The sequence below is a fragment of the Cornus florida genome, unplaced genomic scaffold, assembly GCF_030987335.1.
Source record: "Cornus florida cultivar Cherokee Brave unplaced genomic scaffold, ASM3098733v1 CherokeeBrave_3.0.0_Hap2_Chr04, whole genome shotgun sequence".
NCBI classification, from domain to species: Eukaryota; Viridiplantae; Streptophyta; class Magnoliopsida; order Cornales; family Cornaceae; genus Cornus; species Cornus florida.
In genome coordinates, this window is record NW_026775574.1 from 105,836,949 (window position 1) to 105,852,642 (window position 15,694).

Consider the following 15,694-nt stretch of genomic DNA (forward strand, 5'->3'; position numbering starts at 1 on the left):
TACACATATAAATAAAAGAAAAAAATGATTAATTCTTTAAATAAAAAAAATAAAAAAATAATGAATGATGAATTGAGTTGTAGACATGAAAGCCACGCCTCCGAAACTCGTGATGCCAATACATTTATCAAATCTAAAACCTTAATTAATTTTTAAAGAGACCCAATGGATTCCTTGATTGATTTCTTAGTTTATTAATTTGTTTTGATTTTCTTTTTTTAAACTCAACATATATTTATGATTATTTCTTGGTGAACTGAGCAAAACCTAAAACCTCAATTGTTGGTTTCAAGACTCCATTCATTAATTTTTTTATTTTTCATTTCCAGAATTAATCATTCTTTTCTTTTAATTATATATGTGTGTATATATTACAAGCTGGCGGTTTCGGCAAGCAAAATTTGGGTATGAAAGTTACTGAAAAGGGAAGAGAAATTTGGTCTGAGTATCTAAGATTTATTCTTTATTTAATAGGAAGGAAAAAAATTGAATGAAAGGGAGAGAAGAAAGGATAACTGATACATCCCTAGGGAAGTATCTAAGATTTATGCTTCCTTGAAAGAAAAAAATTAAATGGAAGGGAGAAAAGAAAGGATAACTGATACATCTCTAGGGAAGATATTAATGTTTCCCTCTTTTTGTTCGGTTGGATGCATAGAAGAGAATGAAAAAAACTAACAATTTAATTTGATTGGTAGGAGAAAAGGAAAGATAAATTAAGTTGTTTTTACTATTAAACCCATCCATTACTTTATTTATGGGATTTATTAAATATTTATGAAGGGTAATGTAGTAATTTAAAACTTCTATAATAGGCTTACTTGTTTATCTTTTATCTTTGGCCCATATTTTGGTGGATGAAAATTTGTGAAGGTGTTAGCACATATTTGGGCGGATAGAAATTTGTGAAGGATGAATGATGATTCATTCTTCATATTATCATTTCTTTCCTTATATCATCTCTATCAAACGAAGAAAATTTGTTCATTCCTTCCTATTTTCCTTCCACCCCTCTTTATTCCTTTCTACCGAACATAGCATTACAGAGAAGTTGAGAGGAGAGAGAAAGAGGGGAAGGGAGATGTGACAATTAATGAATCACATGTTTTTATATTAACCTTCAGATTAATTTTGAAGAGAGCTGGAGAGAGTTGTCCCAATGAGAAGATCCGTATCCGGCTCAATATCCCAAAATAGGTTAGATGCTAAGTGCATAATTGTTAAGATTGATCTTAAATTATATCACCAGTGCAACAGATTAATTACATCGTGGTGTAATATATACATGAAAAACTTATTGGTGTTGCATAAGCAAATGTAAGAGAATCCGAATTCTATTGTCAAATATGTACGCATTAAGGAGGTTGAACAAAAGAGACTAATCTATTTATTGGCTCTTGAAAGCAAATTGAGTGAACTAATACCCTTACCAACCTTCCATCAAAGTAATGCTATCTAGTTCGATTTGTTATTTATATAGAATTACTTCACCGATAACTTTTTCTTGATCATACCTGCAAAATCTAAGAAAGTAAAACTCCACTTTCCTCTTGTAAGCATGACCGATAAAAAATGATGGATCAAAGTCAAACAAATCAGTCTTAAAAGCATTTTTCTTTGCAGAAGTAGTAATTGAAGCAGAAGGTTCTACCACTCCAACCAAATTTCTTTGCATAAGATATAACTGAAGCAGAAGGTTCTACCACTCTTACCGACTTTTAGTCTAAAGCAGTTTTTAAATTTAGATTGTTGGTCAAAATAAATCACATGGGGAACCAATTCATCTCTTTAGTATAATGCATAAGAAGTCTTCAACTAAATGAGAAGTGCCTAGTTTGGTCATTCCGCTCCATCCATGTTTTTTTACACTTTACAACGTAAATCCGGGGGGTGCAAGTGGGAAACTAAATGTTGCTCATTTGGGACCGGGACTTCCAGGCCCTCCAACCTAAGGGATTCATGTCACAATTCTATCGGATTTTGACTGTGCGTTGACCCGAAATATTAAAACGGATCGGATCGGATAGGACCCTGGGTCCTAAAGGCCAGTTTTGAAACACCATTAGGAAGTTCATACTACTGATGCATCTGTTGGCAATGCCATCTAGTGCTAAAATAGTTAGACAAGAAAATGGCATGCCATATGTCAATTGCATTAAGCTACTTGTACACGCAAATTTCGAGTCTTGAAACAAGAGAAAGGAAATAGTAGACAAACATTAATTTCCATAGAAACAATCCTTCAATGAGAGCTTGTTATTCTCTTCCTTCAGAGCTTTGAATATCCGGCAGAGCTTCGGTGTTCTGAGCCTTCTATCTCCTCCCTCTCTTCTCCACCCCTATGCCATAGAGGGGTATAATTGTAATTTGTGCCACGTTTATACCATTGGAGAGATCGATAATTAATAATTATCATAATTTACCCTCCATTTGACGGACCCACATTCAAGTTGGTGTAGGTTTATTATACAATTTGGTTTTTAACCATTGGCTCAGACTTCATGGTAGGCCCAATTGATGGTAGGCCCAAGTTATACTTTGAATTGTATTGTTTGACCGGAACCAAGAGATGATCTGTGAATTTCTTAGTGTCCATACTACTCACATCTTTGATCCCATTCCCATGGTTTGGACCATCCATCACTATCAACTAAGGTTTTTCAACCCTAATTTAGTTATTTTTTTGTTCACCATATAAACTACAAAGTCACTATCATAAAATTTGTCGAATATGAAATCAATATCTTTTATGTTTTTGTCCAAACTATTTGAGATCGGTAAGATACAATTTTATCAATCGATTAACAATCAAATATCTAAACTTCAGATTTGAAATTGGATGAACGAATCTCCAGCTTCAAATACAAAGTGTCGATTTGGTGATTCCAAACCTAACATCAATATCTTTCCACAGTGCAAAGAAACTCATTGAATTTGAACACTAAAAAGTCACAATTGTAAAATTTGTCGAATATAAAATCAATATCTTTCATTTCTTGTCCAAACTATTTGAGATCGGTAAGATACATTCTTGTCAATCGACTAACAGTCAAATATTTAAACTTTTGATTTGAAATTGGATTAACGAACCCTTCAACTTTAAATTCAAAGTGTCGATTCGGTGATTCCAAACGTAATATCAATATCTTTGCACAGTGCAAAGAAACTCATTGAATTTGAACACTAACAAGAAGCATCAGATTGAGCTGTGTTTTGGGTCATTTGGTGCCCTGATCTACTTTAGATGAATAGACCAATCACATGGTGAAAAGAAGATCAGATCATATTGGTCTCAAGCCGACACCAAAATTGAATGGGTAGTGGGTGGTGGGAGGCTTATCAAACCATCAAAGCATCTTTTACAAAATAGACAAAACATCTCCCTCTCAATAATGATAGATAAAGCAACTACAAACCCCACATCCAACCCACACATACCATGTCTACATTCCACCAAGCTAAACGAGGTTTAGACTAGTTCAATATATGGGAGTAAAGAGGTTAGAAATTCCCCTGTTTTCAAGATAGGTGAAAGCAGCCTCCACCAATCATCACCAATTGTGTGTGTATATAGCGTGTTTATATATATATATATATATATATATAAAGTCAGAGATTGTTAATTCAACAAAGGAAGAACATTAATTGTTTATTCAAAAATTTCAAATAGATAACACTTTACATAAACATAACATGCATTGTTCATTCAAAAATTTCAAATACATAGCACTTTACATAAACATAAACATGGAATCAATTTCCACATATCTGTTTCTGCTTTGATTCAAAAAGGATGAGCAGAACCAGATAAGCAAACAGCCACACCTATAAAATGCCACCAGCGTGGCTCGAACTCTCGACCTTCCCTTTGGGTGGAGAGATTGTACCAAAATTTGCGATTTTGCCCCATCTATTGTTCTGTCTTTTTTCAATCTATAATCAATCCTATGCAAGTTTCAATATCCAATTGCCATTAAAGCTTCATGGTTGAGGGTAAAGAACATTGGAATAAAGATGTGGATGGAGGAGGAACAGATCTTTGTTGTCTACTATTTCTGAATGTAGAACCTGAAGGACGAGATGACAGACAATGTTGAGGATTGGGAGAAGTCATGAACCTATTCGAATTGCTTCTCAGCTTCTTCTCATAAACTCTATCTTCCACTTTAACATGTCGGATCTTCGTCTCATTCAACCCCATTGGAAGAACACAATTGCAGAGAGAACCTTCAATTTTTTATCAAATGAACACAGATTATTACAAATCAAAGGAATTAATGAAAATGTACTAAAATTGGTTTTTGGACATGTTTGTGCCTCAGCATCTATTTCGTCTTCAAAGCATATGAATTATCTGTACAGAATTTATCTAAAACACCTTCATCAATCATTAACATTTAACATACAAGTTTAAACCAGTAAAATTTCATTTAAAATAGCTTTATATTTCACTTTAAATTTCTCTCAGCTCCCAAGTCACACAACAATCAAGGTATGTATATGTGACAATCAATGATCTAAAGCCAACCAGATCCAAAATCTGTGCATATCATTCCCGAACTTCCAGATTTTCAAACACATTAAAATTTGATTTAAGATTTTCACACACATTAAAATTTGATTTAATTGTTGGTCCCTAACCCACACGGTGAAATATGGGCTTGGCAAATTGTGTATTTATCTGAGTTTTTAAAGCATACACTGGCTTCATTCAAGCTCTGGCACTAAGGTCAAACTAAGTCTATGGAATAACAAATGATGCGTAAAAATGAAGGTTGATAAATATTACTCCTGTTCCAAAAAGAGTGTCCTGCTTTGGGAAGCTGGAACTATGACACACAATTACAGTTCCCAAAGCAAGACACTCTTTTTGGGACGAAAAGAGTAAAATACAACTAATATTAACCATAAAAAGGCACTATAGAAAATGCAATAAGCTTTGGAAGCAACTGAAGTGGCATTGGTAGAACAGTAACACTACGAAAAATAATATGCACATTAAGTGTGTGTGGGCAGACCTATTCATAACCATAAGAGCACCAATGCAAATCCAATGAAATGCGAGTTATTAGTATTGTAACAGAGTACTGACCAAGTCGAGCAAGTCGATTAACCCAGCTAGGGATGGGTTTCCGAGTCAATTGGAGACAGGCCCCGTTGCAGAAGTGGTTGCAGTTCTTGGTGATAAGATTGTAGGTGTTTCCCGAGTACTCCTCTGCAAATTTCTCCATGAGTGCACGGACCTCTTTAGGCCCCATATCTGTTCTTCCTATCAAGATCGATTTTCTGAATGTGAAACCAGGGCATTTCTTTGGTTCCACTTCGAATATCCCAGTCGTTGGATGTTCATGAGCACCGAATGCATATTCAACCCCATGAACTAACAAAATAAATACAATAAGGTCAGAATTTCAGTAACATAAAATAAATAAATAGAGCAAATTTAGAGAATTCTTATGCTCCCCTCGTCTCATTGGGGCCAATGCACGGTCTACTTTAGCTAGTAAGTTTTCTAGCTTAAGATTATATCTTTGGTTGCTTAAAAAATGCAAATAAGAACTCTGACTCTAAATCTAAATTATTCTTTACGTAATTTCACTATCTGTATTGGTTAGTTGAAAATTTACAGGAAAAACAAAATCGCAATCAACATAAGTTTGATTGATCAGATTTCTTGACAAAAACCATTTCAAGCAAGCATAGCAAATGGAATAATAATAATAATAGCAAACTAATTGAGATTATATGTTTTCTGGCAACCAAATGGAAGAGCATAGAAAAAAAATGGAAATTTCTTTTTTCCTTCCCCTTTACCCAAAAATAAAATAAAAAATAAAAAAATAAAATAAAAGAAAAAAAGAAATTTCCATTATTTACTTTTCTCTGCAACAGAAACGAAATTCCAAAAAAAGAAATTTCCAATTTTTTATTATTATTATTATTATTATTTTTTACAGTCTGATTTTTGAGCTTAATCAAATCGGAAAAAAGAGAAGCATATACTATGAAATTCAATGATCTTCTCTTCTCCTCTTAAATTTATTTTCATTTCCTCTGTTCAGCCAACAGTAAGATTTTATAATTGAATTGCACTACTGATAAGTAATAAAACAAAGCAAACCCTTTTATACAATCTGTTTCTCTAACTAAACTTTCCTTTTGTTAGCTGAGAATATGTTGGACAAGCTAAGAACTAGCAGTAATTCTTCTGGTTCAATTTTACAATTTCTAATTTTTCACAAAGCAATAGCAAGTGGGATATAAGATAAAGACTAAGAATTTCAAGTTCCTTTTCTTTGCCTCAATTTTCTCAGGAACCAAACAACAGGGCAAGCGTTATATATATATAGCAATGAATTTGAGTGAGAGATGAATTGAAACCTTGTACACCGGAATGATAGACACCGAGGCCGAGCCAGTAAGCATAACCGTTGATAGGAGTGAGATCGTATACGTTGAGGTAAACGGGGACTTTCCCGGTCTTCTTTTCTCGGGAAATCATTCTACATAACATTCTGGCTTTCCAAACAGAGAATATAGAGGAATTTCAGTGGCAAATCGGATTCCGAAATCGACTCCTCAAGAGTTCTGTTTGAAAAATACAAGGAATGTTTCTATACTTCCAAATATATATTTTATAGGGATAGGAATCTATCTATTTAACCACACACACACACACACACACATATATATATAACTTAGGTTCCGTCGCCGGCCGAAAGCGACCTCACTGTCGCTTATCCATGGGGAGGGGACACATCAAAAACTATAAAATTCCTTGAACTAACTCTGTGTTTTTATCATAACCTCCTTGTCCCTGCAAGACTCCGTTTGCAAGAAAATAAAGATTAAGGCTTCGTTTGGATTATACAGGAGAAACAACATTAAAGCATCATTTCCAACGGTACGTTAAAAACACTATTTTGTGTAAAGTATATATTGCTATGTATATGTGTAAATTTTTTATTTTATTGTCATTAGTCTGTTAAAATATACTCTGTACACGGTCACATCATCAATTTGTAAAATTGTTACAAAGTCACAACAACATATTTCTTTTCACCTCTTTCTTTCTTATTTCATTATCAACCCTATATTAAGTAGGTTTGTAAAAATTATGTAGGGTTGATTGATTGTTTTGGAGGAATATATTTTTACACAAAATATAGAGCTAAAAATAAATAATCCAAAAATTTTGGGTAAATCTGTTATAACACATCATATTTAGGCGAAAAAGAATATATACTATATATATATATATATATATATATATATATTTCTTATATTCATTTATGCTTGAATAAATTTGGAAAGAAAAGAAAAGAAAGCACAACACTTGTTTGGAAAAGATAAAGTAGAGATTAATCAATTTACTATCAAACTCTTTTGTTAAAATGGAATCAAATATTTTTAAATCTTATTTTTTAAAAATATTAAGATTATTTTTAGTACTATGATAGTTTTAATTTGGTTTGCAGGAATGAATGCTCATTAAAATTATTTCTTTGTTTGTATGTGGGAATGATCAATTTTTTTTTTGGAATGAATTAGAAAGAAAATCAATTCCACATGTAAATGAGTGGAATGAAAATTCATTCCAATGAGTGAAATTCTAAGCCAGTGCCACCTCCTTTTATCACCGTCGTGGATTTCCATCACAGTCACCTTCCGCCATTGTCACCGCTACCGCTTTCCCTCACCATCACCGCCTTTTACCACTGTTTCACCAACAATCACCTCACTACAACTTAGAATGGTAATTATCATTCCATATTTACAAAGAAATAATAGAATATAAATAACTATTTCATTACATTCTTATATACCAAACTATGCCTAAGTTATTATCCTCTCACCAAATCTTTTTGCTTTTGAAAAGATGATGAATAAAAGATTAAAAAAAATAAAATGATATAAAAAATGTGTTAGGAAATAATAAAGGGTGGTTTTGAATTATCAATAGTAATTGAAATTAGTTGGATAAGTAAGTAAGTAGGAGTATTTATTGGGAGTTTGGAAAAATGAGTTGGCATGACATTCATTTTATTATATATGTATGTACATCTGAATCTTATGAAAGTTTTGTCGTTTGTGAATGCAAACCAGTTATGAACTTTATGACAAATGCACCTCGTCGTAAACTACTACAAGCCTTGTGGTTCTTTGTCTTTATTTTGTTGTAACGTTTCATCGCAAAATTCATGATTATTATCATTTTTAAATACTTAAAAGAAAAGAAAAGAAAAGAAAAGAAAAAAATATGAGTGTGTTTTGGATATTATAATTTGTATGTTTCACAATTAGATAGTAAGTGATGAAAAGTGTGGATTCCGGTCAATATTGCACATTTCGAATTATTTTAGAGTATTTTGATATATTCTGTACTTGTTATGCTACTCTATTACCAGAGTATTTATTTCAAAATGGATGGTGGATGGTTTGAGTGTTCAAATGAATAAAATGAGTATGAATAATTGTATGCGTGAAAGTTTTTTATTATATTATTATTAATTTTTTAATTTTTAATTAGGAAATGAGAGACAAGAATAACAATATAATTTAATAATTCAATAATTAATCTCACCCTTTTAACTTAAGTTAAATTAATAATATTACAAAAATAGTACTTTTAACTTTTCAGATAATCTAATTTCTCCCACTATTTCCATTAATAACACTTGTAGTAGGTTGAACTTTGGTGGAGGTTATGAGTCACAGACCCATACACATATTAATATACATGAGTCATGAATCCACAAAGAAGGCAAATTGGTTTTGGGCTACATACTCTATCTATCTATCTATCTATCTATCTATATATATATATATATATATATATATGAGTCAGGAAACCACAAAGAATCCAAATTGGGTAGTGGACAGTGATATTATTAAAACAAATGCTCCACCAACAGCGCATTCCTTATCATGATATCATAGACAAAGCTATTTGGAAGGAGTAGGGAAGGACAACAATAAACCTTTTTTTTTAATAATATTTTAATAAAATAATATATTTTAATTATTTTGTTTTAAATTGTATTTAACACTATTTTATGATTGTTTATTATAGGTTTAATTTCTGGACTTATAATGCTTATAACCGTTACATTCTAAGCCTTTTATAAGTTTGTTTCTTCTATTTGTTTTGGGTTAGAATTTTACTCTAATAATTTTTATATCACTATTTTGAGTATTGTTTTTGAGCAACTTGACATAAGACTTGTTACATCATGTTTTATTTTATTTTATTTTTTTAAAAAAAAGACTACGGACCAATATGAGTCCTATTATCTTTCATTTCTCGCTCAGCATGCCTCTCATTTATTCAGATCAATTTATTATATTTTCCAAAAATGCCTTTAGGCTCAGCATGTGTCTCATTTATATGGACCATTTGATTTTATTTTATAATTTTGTTTGAATATTTTATATGCAATTCATGGTGTAAGGTGTCTATTTTTCAAAAAAGTCTTTAGGCATAATTTTTTTATTTTTATTGACAAGAAATACACTTACACATACTTTTGTTCCAATGAGACTTGAACTTTCAACCTTTTACTTTAAAAGGTAAACAAATACATAAGGAACATAATCGTTGCTATAAAATATTTCCAAATATATATATATATATATATATATATATATATATATAAAGCCCTCGATAGATGAAATCAAATGAAACTTGATAGGACCCTAATTTATGAAATAAGACTACTTTCTCAATTAAGTTTTAAATCTGTTTTATGAACAGAAAAAACAAGTAGAAGAAATTGTATTGCACATCATGATCATTACTTTGTTCTAATCAAACCATGTTATTATTATTTCGCATTTTGTATTTTCAAGTACAACCTATTTCAATATGGTTGACAAATGTGTTATTAATTCATGCCAAATTGCCAATCAAAGGTGTGGAAGGACGTGGATTTGATACAATATGCACAAAATTTATACTGCATATGTGTTCATATGGTTGAGGAAGCAAAGATTATGTCATTACAAAAAATTATATTTATATATTACGAAAAGCATATGATGATTGATTACGTGGGATTTTGGTTCACAGAATAGAATATGCAAAAAGAAATTCCGAACACACTTTAACTTAAAGAAAACTCTCACGACTCCACGTAAAGAAACAAAAACTTCTAAAAATCCCACCACGCTACGTAAATCACTCAAAAAAGCAAAGCATCTTACATTCGAAAGAAATAAAATACATTCACTAAATTTGGAATTGAATAAATTTTAATTTTAAATTTAAATTTTAACTAAACTTTTTTTAATTTTAATTTTAAATTACTGATTAGATACTCCCAAATATATCATAAGATAAATCGGACTAATCATAATTAAATTTAATCGACCACCGTCAGGTCGGCGGGGCTAAATCGTCAACAGGCCAGCTCTTTGCCCTGTATGTGTCTCCACTGGAATGTCCAGGGATGTTGGAATGCCAGGGTTGCAAGGCTCATGGAGAGTTCTCTTGGGCCTCAAATGTTTGAAAGGCTTTGCCTCTGGTGGGGTCTCTGGGCCTTGTACATTTTCAAATTTATACAATTTACCTTAACTTTCAATATATATATATTATCCAATATGTTCACTAAAGGTGCAGCATCGTGCTACCTCCTTCTTGTTTGCTTGGTCTAATCAACTAGGAATAGGATAGTAGCCCAACGGTACTGCCTTTCAAAAATTAGACAGGTCGAGAGCTTAAGTGGAGACATAAATAATCAATTATTTTTCCTTTCATATCCGTATTTATGAGATAATTGTCAATTTTAATCAAATTTGAATCCTTCTAGAAACCTTTTTGATGATATTGAACTGCTTGAGACTCATTTTACGTTCGAATTGTAAAAGTAACCCGATTGAAATTTAATTTTAAGAAATTTTGTGTAAAATGTATCGAATTTCATCATGATGTAATCGATTTGATGTTTTGATGATAGAAAGATATTTATTTGAAATTTTGGAGGCTTGCTTACATAATCGAATGATTCCGACAACTTATATGCAGTTCGACAGTTTAAATAACCCAATTGAGAGAGGGTATTTGAGAGTTTTCAAGCAAAATGAGCCGAGCTTCAACATGGATTATGATCCAAAATGCATTGTTATCCATGATGATTGAGCAATCGCATTAGAATCCTCTTAAAACTTTTAACATAGGGGTAAGCAAATGCATTATTTTTCCATATATATATGCATGGGTCCAACAGGGCATTATATACATATAGCTAGCTAGACTTATAGTACTCAATTGTGTTGTTTGGTTCTACACATTTGTCCCTTTGTTTCTGTTAGACTAAGTTTCATTGAAAATAGGAAATGCCATCTGAAGACACAGATAGGCCCTTCTTCCTAGAAAACGGGACATTGTTTTTGTTAGTCTTTGTCATTATTATATGATAATCAACATGTTCAGTATGATTATTAAAAAAATAAAAAATAAAACAAAAAATAAAAACTAGCATTTTAACAATTAAACACCATGATGGACAACTCTCATGAATCTTATGATCATATTGAGTAATTCATAATAGTTTTTTCCAAACGAAACATAAACATGATTTTATTGCAAGTTGAAGAGGAAGCAGTGTGAGAAAGCACTTAGGGTTTGTGGGAACAAACCAATTCTCACATCAATGCCCTCAGATTCATTAGGGTTCTGCAAGAAGTACACAACCTGTGGGAGTGGAGTAACTAGTGGGGATGCATAGGCTGCTTCTTCACCTAGGAAGTCAAGCTTGTGAAATGGAACCCTAGTCCAATCCGAAACTAGGGTTAGCTCCTTCAATGGAGGAAGTGTGGCCTGTGGTGATCCTTCAAGTGCTTTAACATATGCATTGATGTAGTCATTGTTCACTGAATTCTTGGCTTCCTCTATCTTCTCAACTATGGCTTCATAGCTTGCTTCTTCCAACTCTCCTGCTGTCATGGCCACAGACGCTAGCACGTATGCGTTGCCACTGAAACCTTTTGGCAGTGGTGGCACCATTCTGGTCCTCGTGTCCACCGCGAATTGCAAGCACACCATTCTTTCTTTGGGGAAACCTAAGGCCATTGTCCTTGCCTGAAACAAATTAATTAAGATGAACAATGACTATGAGTCTATATATGATGACTCACATGTGCATGTAGAGATGTGCTACCCCATATACTTATGTACAGACACACATTTGAATATCTATACTAACCTTGAGGTAAATTGTATGAATACAAAATTCAATTTGCTGAATTATCAGGTTAAAGATGTATCAGATGAAACTAAAATATTCCTGATCGATCAACTTTCTATCACATGCACTAAAATCACCATCAGATGTTCAAGCTTTTGAAAAAGGATGCATATATATATGTTAAAATTAAGAAACTAATTAAGAAGAATCTTAATTTACCTTCCATAGGTGAACTGCAACTACCTTGAAAGATGAACATGAAAAGGTTCCTCTCTTCTCAGTGAACACCTTCCTCTTCAAGTTCTCAATCATTGCACCACTTAAATGAAAGGTTCTAAGAACACAATCTTGATCATGATTCTGATCATGATCATCATGAGGAGCTGCTTGTTTTATCAATTGATACAGATGATCTATTGCCCTGACTCTTATCACCGAATCCGAGTTCTTGTGTAAATTGAGAGTCCCTTTTGGAGTTTGATTATTGTCCATCAACAACAATCTTCCTCTTTCATGAACTGGTGTAGGCAGCTCAGGCCTTTCAAGTACTCCTTTCATAGTAGTATTAGAGTGAGAAGCCCATGCACATAGAAAATTATAGGCTGCTGGTCCGTCAAATAAGGAGTGGCTTGTTCCAACACCCAGAGAGTAGCCACCACAACCAAATTTTGTCACCTATAATAGACCATTGACATGGAATCAATATATATATATATATATATATATATATATGATATTGCTCTCATATCTTGTCATTATAATTAAGTTTTTGTTAATATTGCAATACGACATGCAAGTGTTGAATATCAAAATTTTAACGTAAAAACGTTGGACATTTTAATGTACGCTATAATGTTGTTTCTAGAATTGTCATATATTTGCTGTAAATAAGTGGAAGAGTGTAGGATATGTTGGTTAACTATTTGAAATGTGTTGACCAAATATCCGAGATGGGTTAATCAAATATTCTAAATGTGTCGGGTAAATGTCTGAAATAATAAAAATGTTTAATTTTAAATGATGGACACATCCATAGAGTATGTGTTAGGACATATGTTGAGAAGTGTCCATGAAGATCTAACAGGATAATGTTGGACACAAACATGGTACTTTTGTAAAAGTGTCCGTGCTTCTTAGCTTGCTCGTCTATATCAAAATTCTAACATTCATTGGTGCTAGGGTTTATTTTGTTTGAGAGGAAATATTAAAAACTGAAATAGTGTGAGAGACAAAGGGTATAGCTAGTGGGATTAAGTTTGAGAGACTTGTAATCTTAGGGATTTTTTTTATTTTTTTTTTAACATAGACTACATAGTAAAGAAAATTTTGAACTACCAAAATTTTTTTTTATAAAAAAGTTCTCACCTTAGCAACAACCAGAGGCATCTCAGAGATATTCCCATTAACAAGAGGCTTGTAAACTAAATTCTCAAAGAAGCCATTGTACTGTGAGAGATCTCGAAGCTCCGAGATCTTAACATGGGTCACTGCCTCAACCAGAACTGCACCACCATTGTTGCACCATAAATTGAGTTTGCCATCGTCCGGGTTAGAGCTCAGCCTGCCTGCAGCTGGATACCACACGGACAGTGTCTCTTCTAACCCGGTCTTCAACGGACTAAAGATGGAATGATCTGTTAAATCTTTGAAAGCATGAGAGTGTTTGTAAAAGAAAACCAAGTACATGAGAATTGGACACTGTCTATCCAAATTGGACAGACTTAAAAGTTTTGGAGGGTGCAAAACTTTTGGGTACACAGAAAGAATTTTTGATACAGAGACTGTTGAACAATTCTCATGCTGAGCAGCCATGGATGATGAATGGACCTCTTTGATACAAAAAGAAGGGTTGTGTGTGTGTGTGTGTGTGTGTGTGTGTGTTAGTTTGTGTGTGTAGATATTTATATATAAGGAGGAGCTAGCTTAGATTCCTAGGAGCCAACTTGTGTCTCTTTGTGGATTAATTTAAAATGTGTTGGATACTGAATAATTTGTAATGCTTCTTTTAAGCCCTTTGCATGGTACTGTTTTTTGTGTGTGTGAAACTAAACGGCCTTATTATCTGGCTCGCACTGGAAATCCAACTACCTGTGTGCACAATGTTGGTACATGGACAAGTGGGGTCCCTAAGAATACCCAGTCATACTGGGAAAAATAAAAAAATAAAAAAAATCATTAAAAAAGTATCGATGGATTTTTTGTGAAACATTGATTGAATCCATACTAAAATAAAATTGCCTGTTTGAGGGTTTTCCTAAAAGCTTTTATTTTTAGACAATCTAAATAAACCAATTTATCTTAGAGCACTACAAGTCTTCTTCTTCTTCTTCTTTTTCTTATATACCTTTATGTTTTCATTTTGTTTCTAAATTAAAACTATTTTAAGTGAACAGAACCAAACAATTTTTTTATTAACAATTGATCACTAACAGGAAAATTACAAACTTTACGTAGAATTACTCTATATATAATCTGAATATATATGTAGTTAGACAAATTTTTCTTAATTGTTTTGATCAAGGATAAATGATTTGTATTCACGCTCCTTTTTTGTATTATTGCAGTGTACTTCCCATTTTAAAGAAAAATGTAATATAATTAATTATCCTTCAAAAATACTCTCATTATAAAAAATTATTCAAAAAAAAAGAAAAAGAAAAAAGTAATGCTATACTCGACTTTGAATTGTCACTTTCTACTAAAAATATTTAAATAAATATAAGAATACAAAGAATATTTTTCACTAGTGCATCCAACAAATAACAGTCGATCTTCATTTTTGAGGTGAAATGTTATCTGCTACATTCAAAGGAGTTGGGGTTTGGCTCAAAATCAAATAAATTTTAATCCAACCACATTAAGATAAAAAAAGGGACAACAGTGCAATAATAAATTCTGTTTTTATATATGTGCATGCAATTCATCTTATCAACCCTATCTTATCATTTTAGTAAAAATTCAGTAGGATTCTTTTTCCATTCTTATTATATTAGAGTTTGAAAAGTTTGATATAGAGAAATAAAATTTCACAAACAGACCGACTCAATAAAAAAGGGCTTTTTTACTTTGATATATTATTATTTTTTATTGTTATTAATATTACTATAATTTTCTGTAAGAGAAAAGGCTGTGTTTGTTGACAGGAGCAACAAAGATGTGTGGGGATGGAGTTGCTTGGAAGAACAGGTTGTCATGTCTCTCAACCCCCGTCATAGAGGAAAAAGAAAACCCTATGAAATTTGATGGCATTTGTGTGGGTGGGTGTGTGTGTGTGTGTGTGAGAGAGAGAGAGAGTGAGAGAGAGAGAGAGAGAGAGAGAGAGAGAGTTTTGATGTTTGAAGAAAAGCATGCGTGCACTTGAAGCCCCAACTTATCTCATGCTGTCTCTACCTTTCCCATGCATTTGCCGCATTTTCAGGTTTCTTCTTTTTACTTCTTTTTCTTTGCCCTCTTCTCTCATCCACCCTTTTCCTTTCCACCTCCATTCATATTTGAGTTCTATAGATCCA

The 15,694-nt window shown here is 32.6% G+C and overlaps 2 protein-coding genes across 2 annotated transcripts; both read right to left on the reverse strand.

Moving 5' to 3' along the window:
- Positions 1-3,616: 3,616 nt before the first annotated feature.
- LOC132304519 (deSI-like protein At4g17486) lies at positions 3,617-6,882 on the reverse strand. Its single transcript, XM_059802247.1, has 3 exons — positions 6,382-6,882; positions 5,093-5,380; positions 3,617-4,227 (listed from the first exon to the last, which is right to left on the reverse strand). The coding sequence occupies exons 1-3, from the start codon at positions 6,512-6,514 to the stop codon at positions 3,974-3,976; spliced, it is 675 nt and encodes a 224-aa protein (XP_059658230.1). The 5' UTR covers positions 6,515-6,882; the 3' UTR covers positions 3,617-3,973.
- A 4,621-nt stretch (positions 6,883-11,503) lies between these two features.
- LOC132304518 (brassinosteroid-related acyltransferase 1) lies at positions 11,504-14,054 on the reverse strand. Its single transcript, XM_059802246.1, has 3 exons — positions 13,551-14,054; positions 12,405-12,860; positions 11,504-12,079 (listed from the first exon to the last, which is right to left on the reverse strand). Exons 1-3 carry the CDS (start codon positions 13,995-13,997, stop codon positions 11,579-11,581), a joined length of 1,404 nt encoding a protein of 467 aa, XP_059658229.1. The 5' UTR covers positions 13,998-14,054; the 3' UTR covers positions 11,504-11,578.
- Positions 14,055-15,694: the final 1,640 nt, after the last annotated feature.

Coding starts and splice junctions, on each gene's coding strand:
- LOC132304519 (XM_059802247.1), bottom strand. CDS start 6,514: ATGTTATGTAGAATGATTTCCCGAGAAAAGAAGACCGGGAAAGTCCCC. Junction 5,381..6,381: donor CTATCATTCCGGTGTACAAG/GTTTCAATTCAT, acceptor TTATTTTGTTAG/TTCATGGGGTTGAATATGCA. Junction 4,228..5,092: donor TAATCGACTTGCTCGACTTG/GTCAGTACTCTG, acceptor AAAAAATTGAAG/GTTCTCTCTGCAATTGTGTT.
- LOC132304518 (XM_059802246.1), bottom strand. CDS start 13,997: ATGGCTGCTCAGCATGAGAATTGTTCAACAGTCTCTGTATCAAAAATT. Junction 12,861..13,550: donor TGCCTCTGGTTGTTGCTAAG/GTGAGAACTTTT, acceptor GGTCTATTATAG/GTGACAAAATTTGGTTGTGG. Junction 12,080..12,404: donor TTGCAGTTCACCTATGGAAG/GTAAATTAAGAT, acceptor AATTTGTTTCAG/GCAAGGACAATGGCCTTAGG.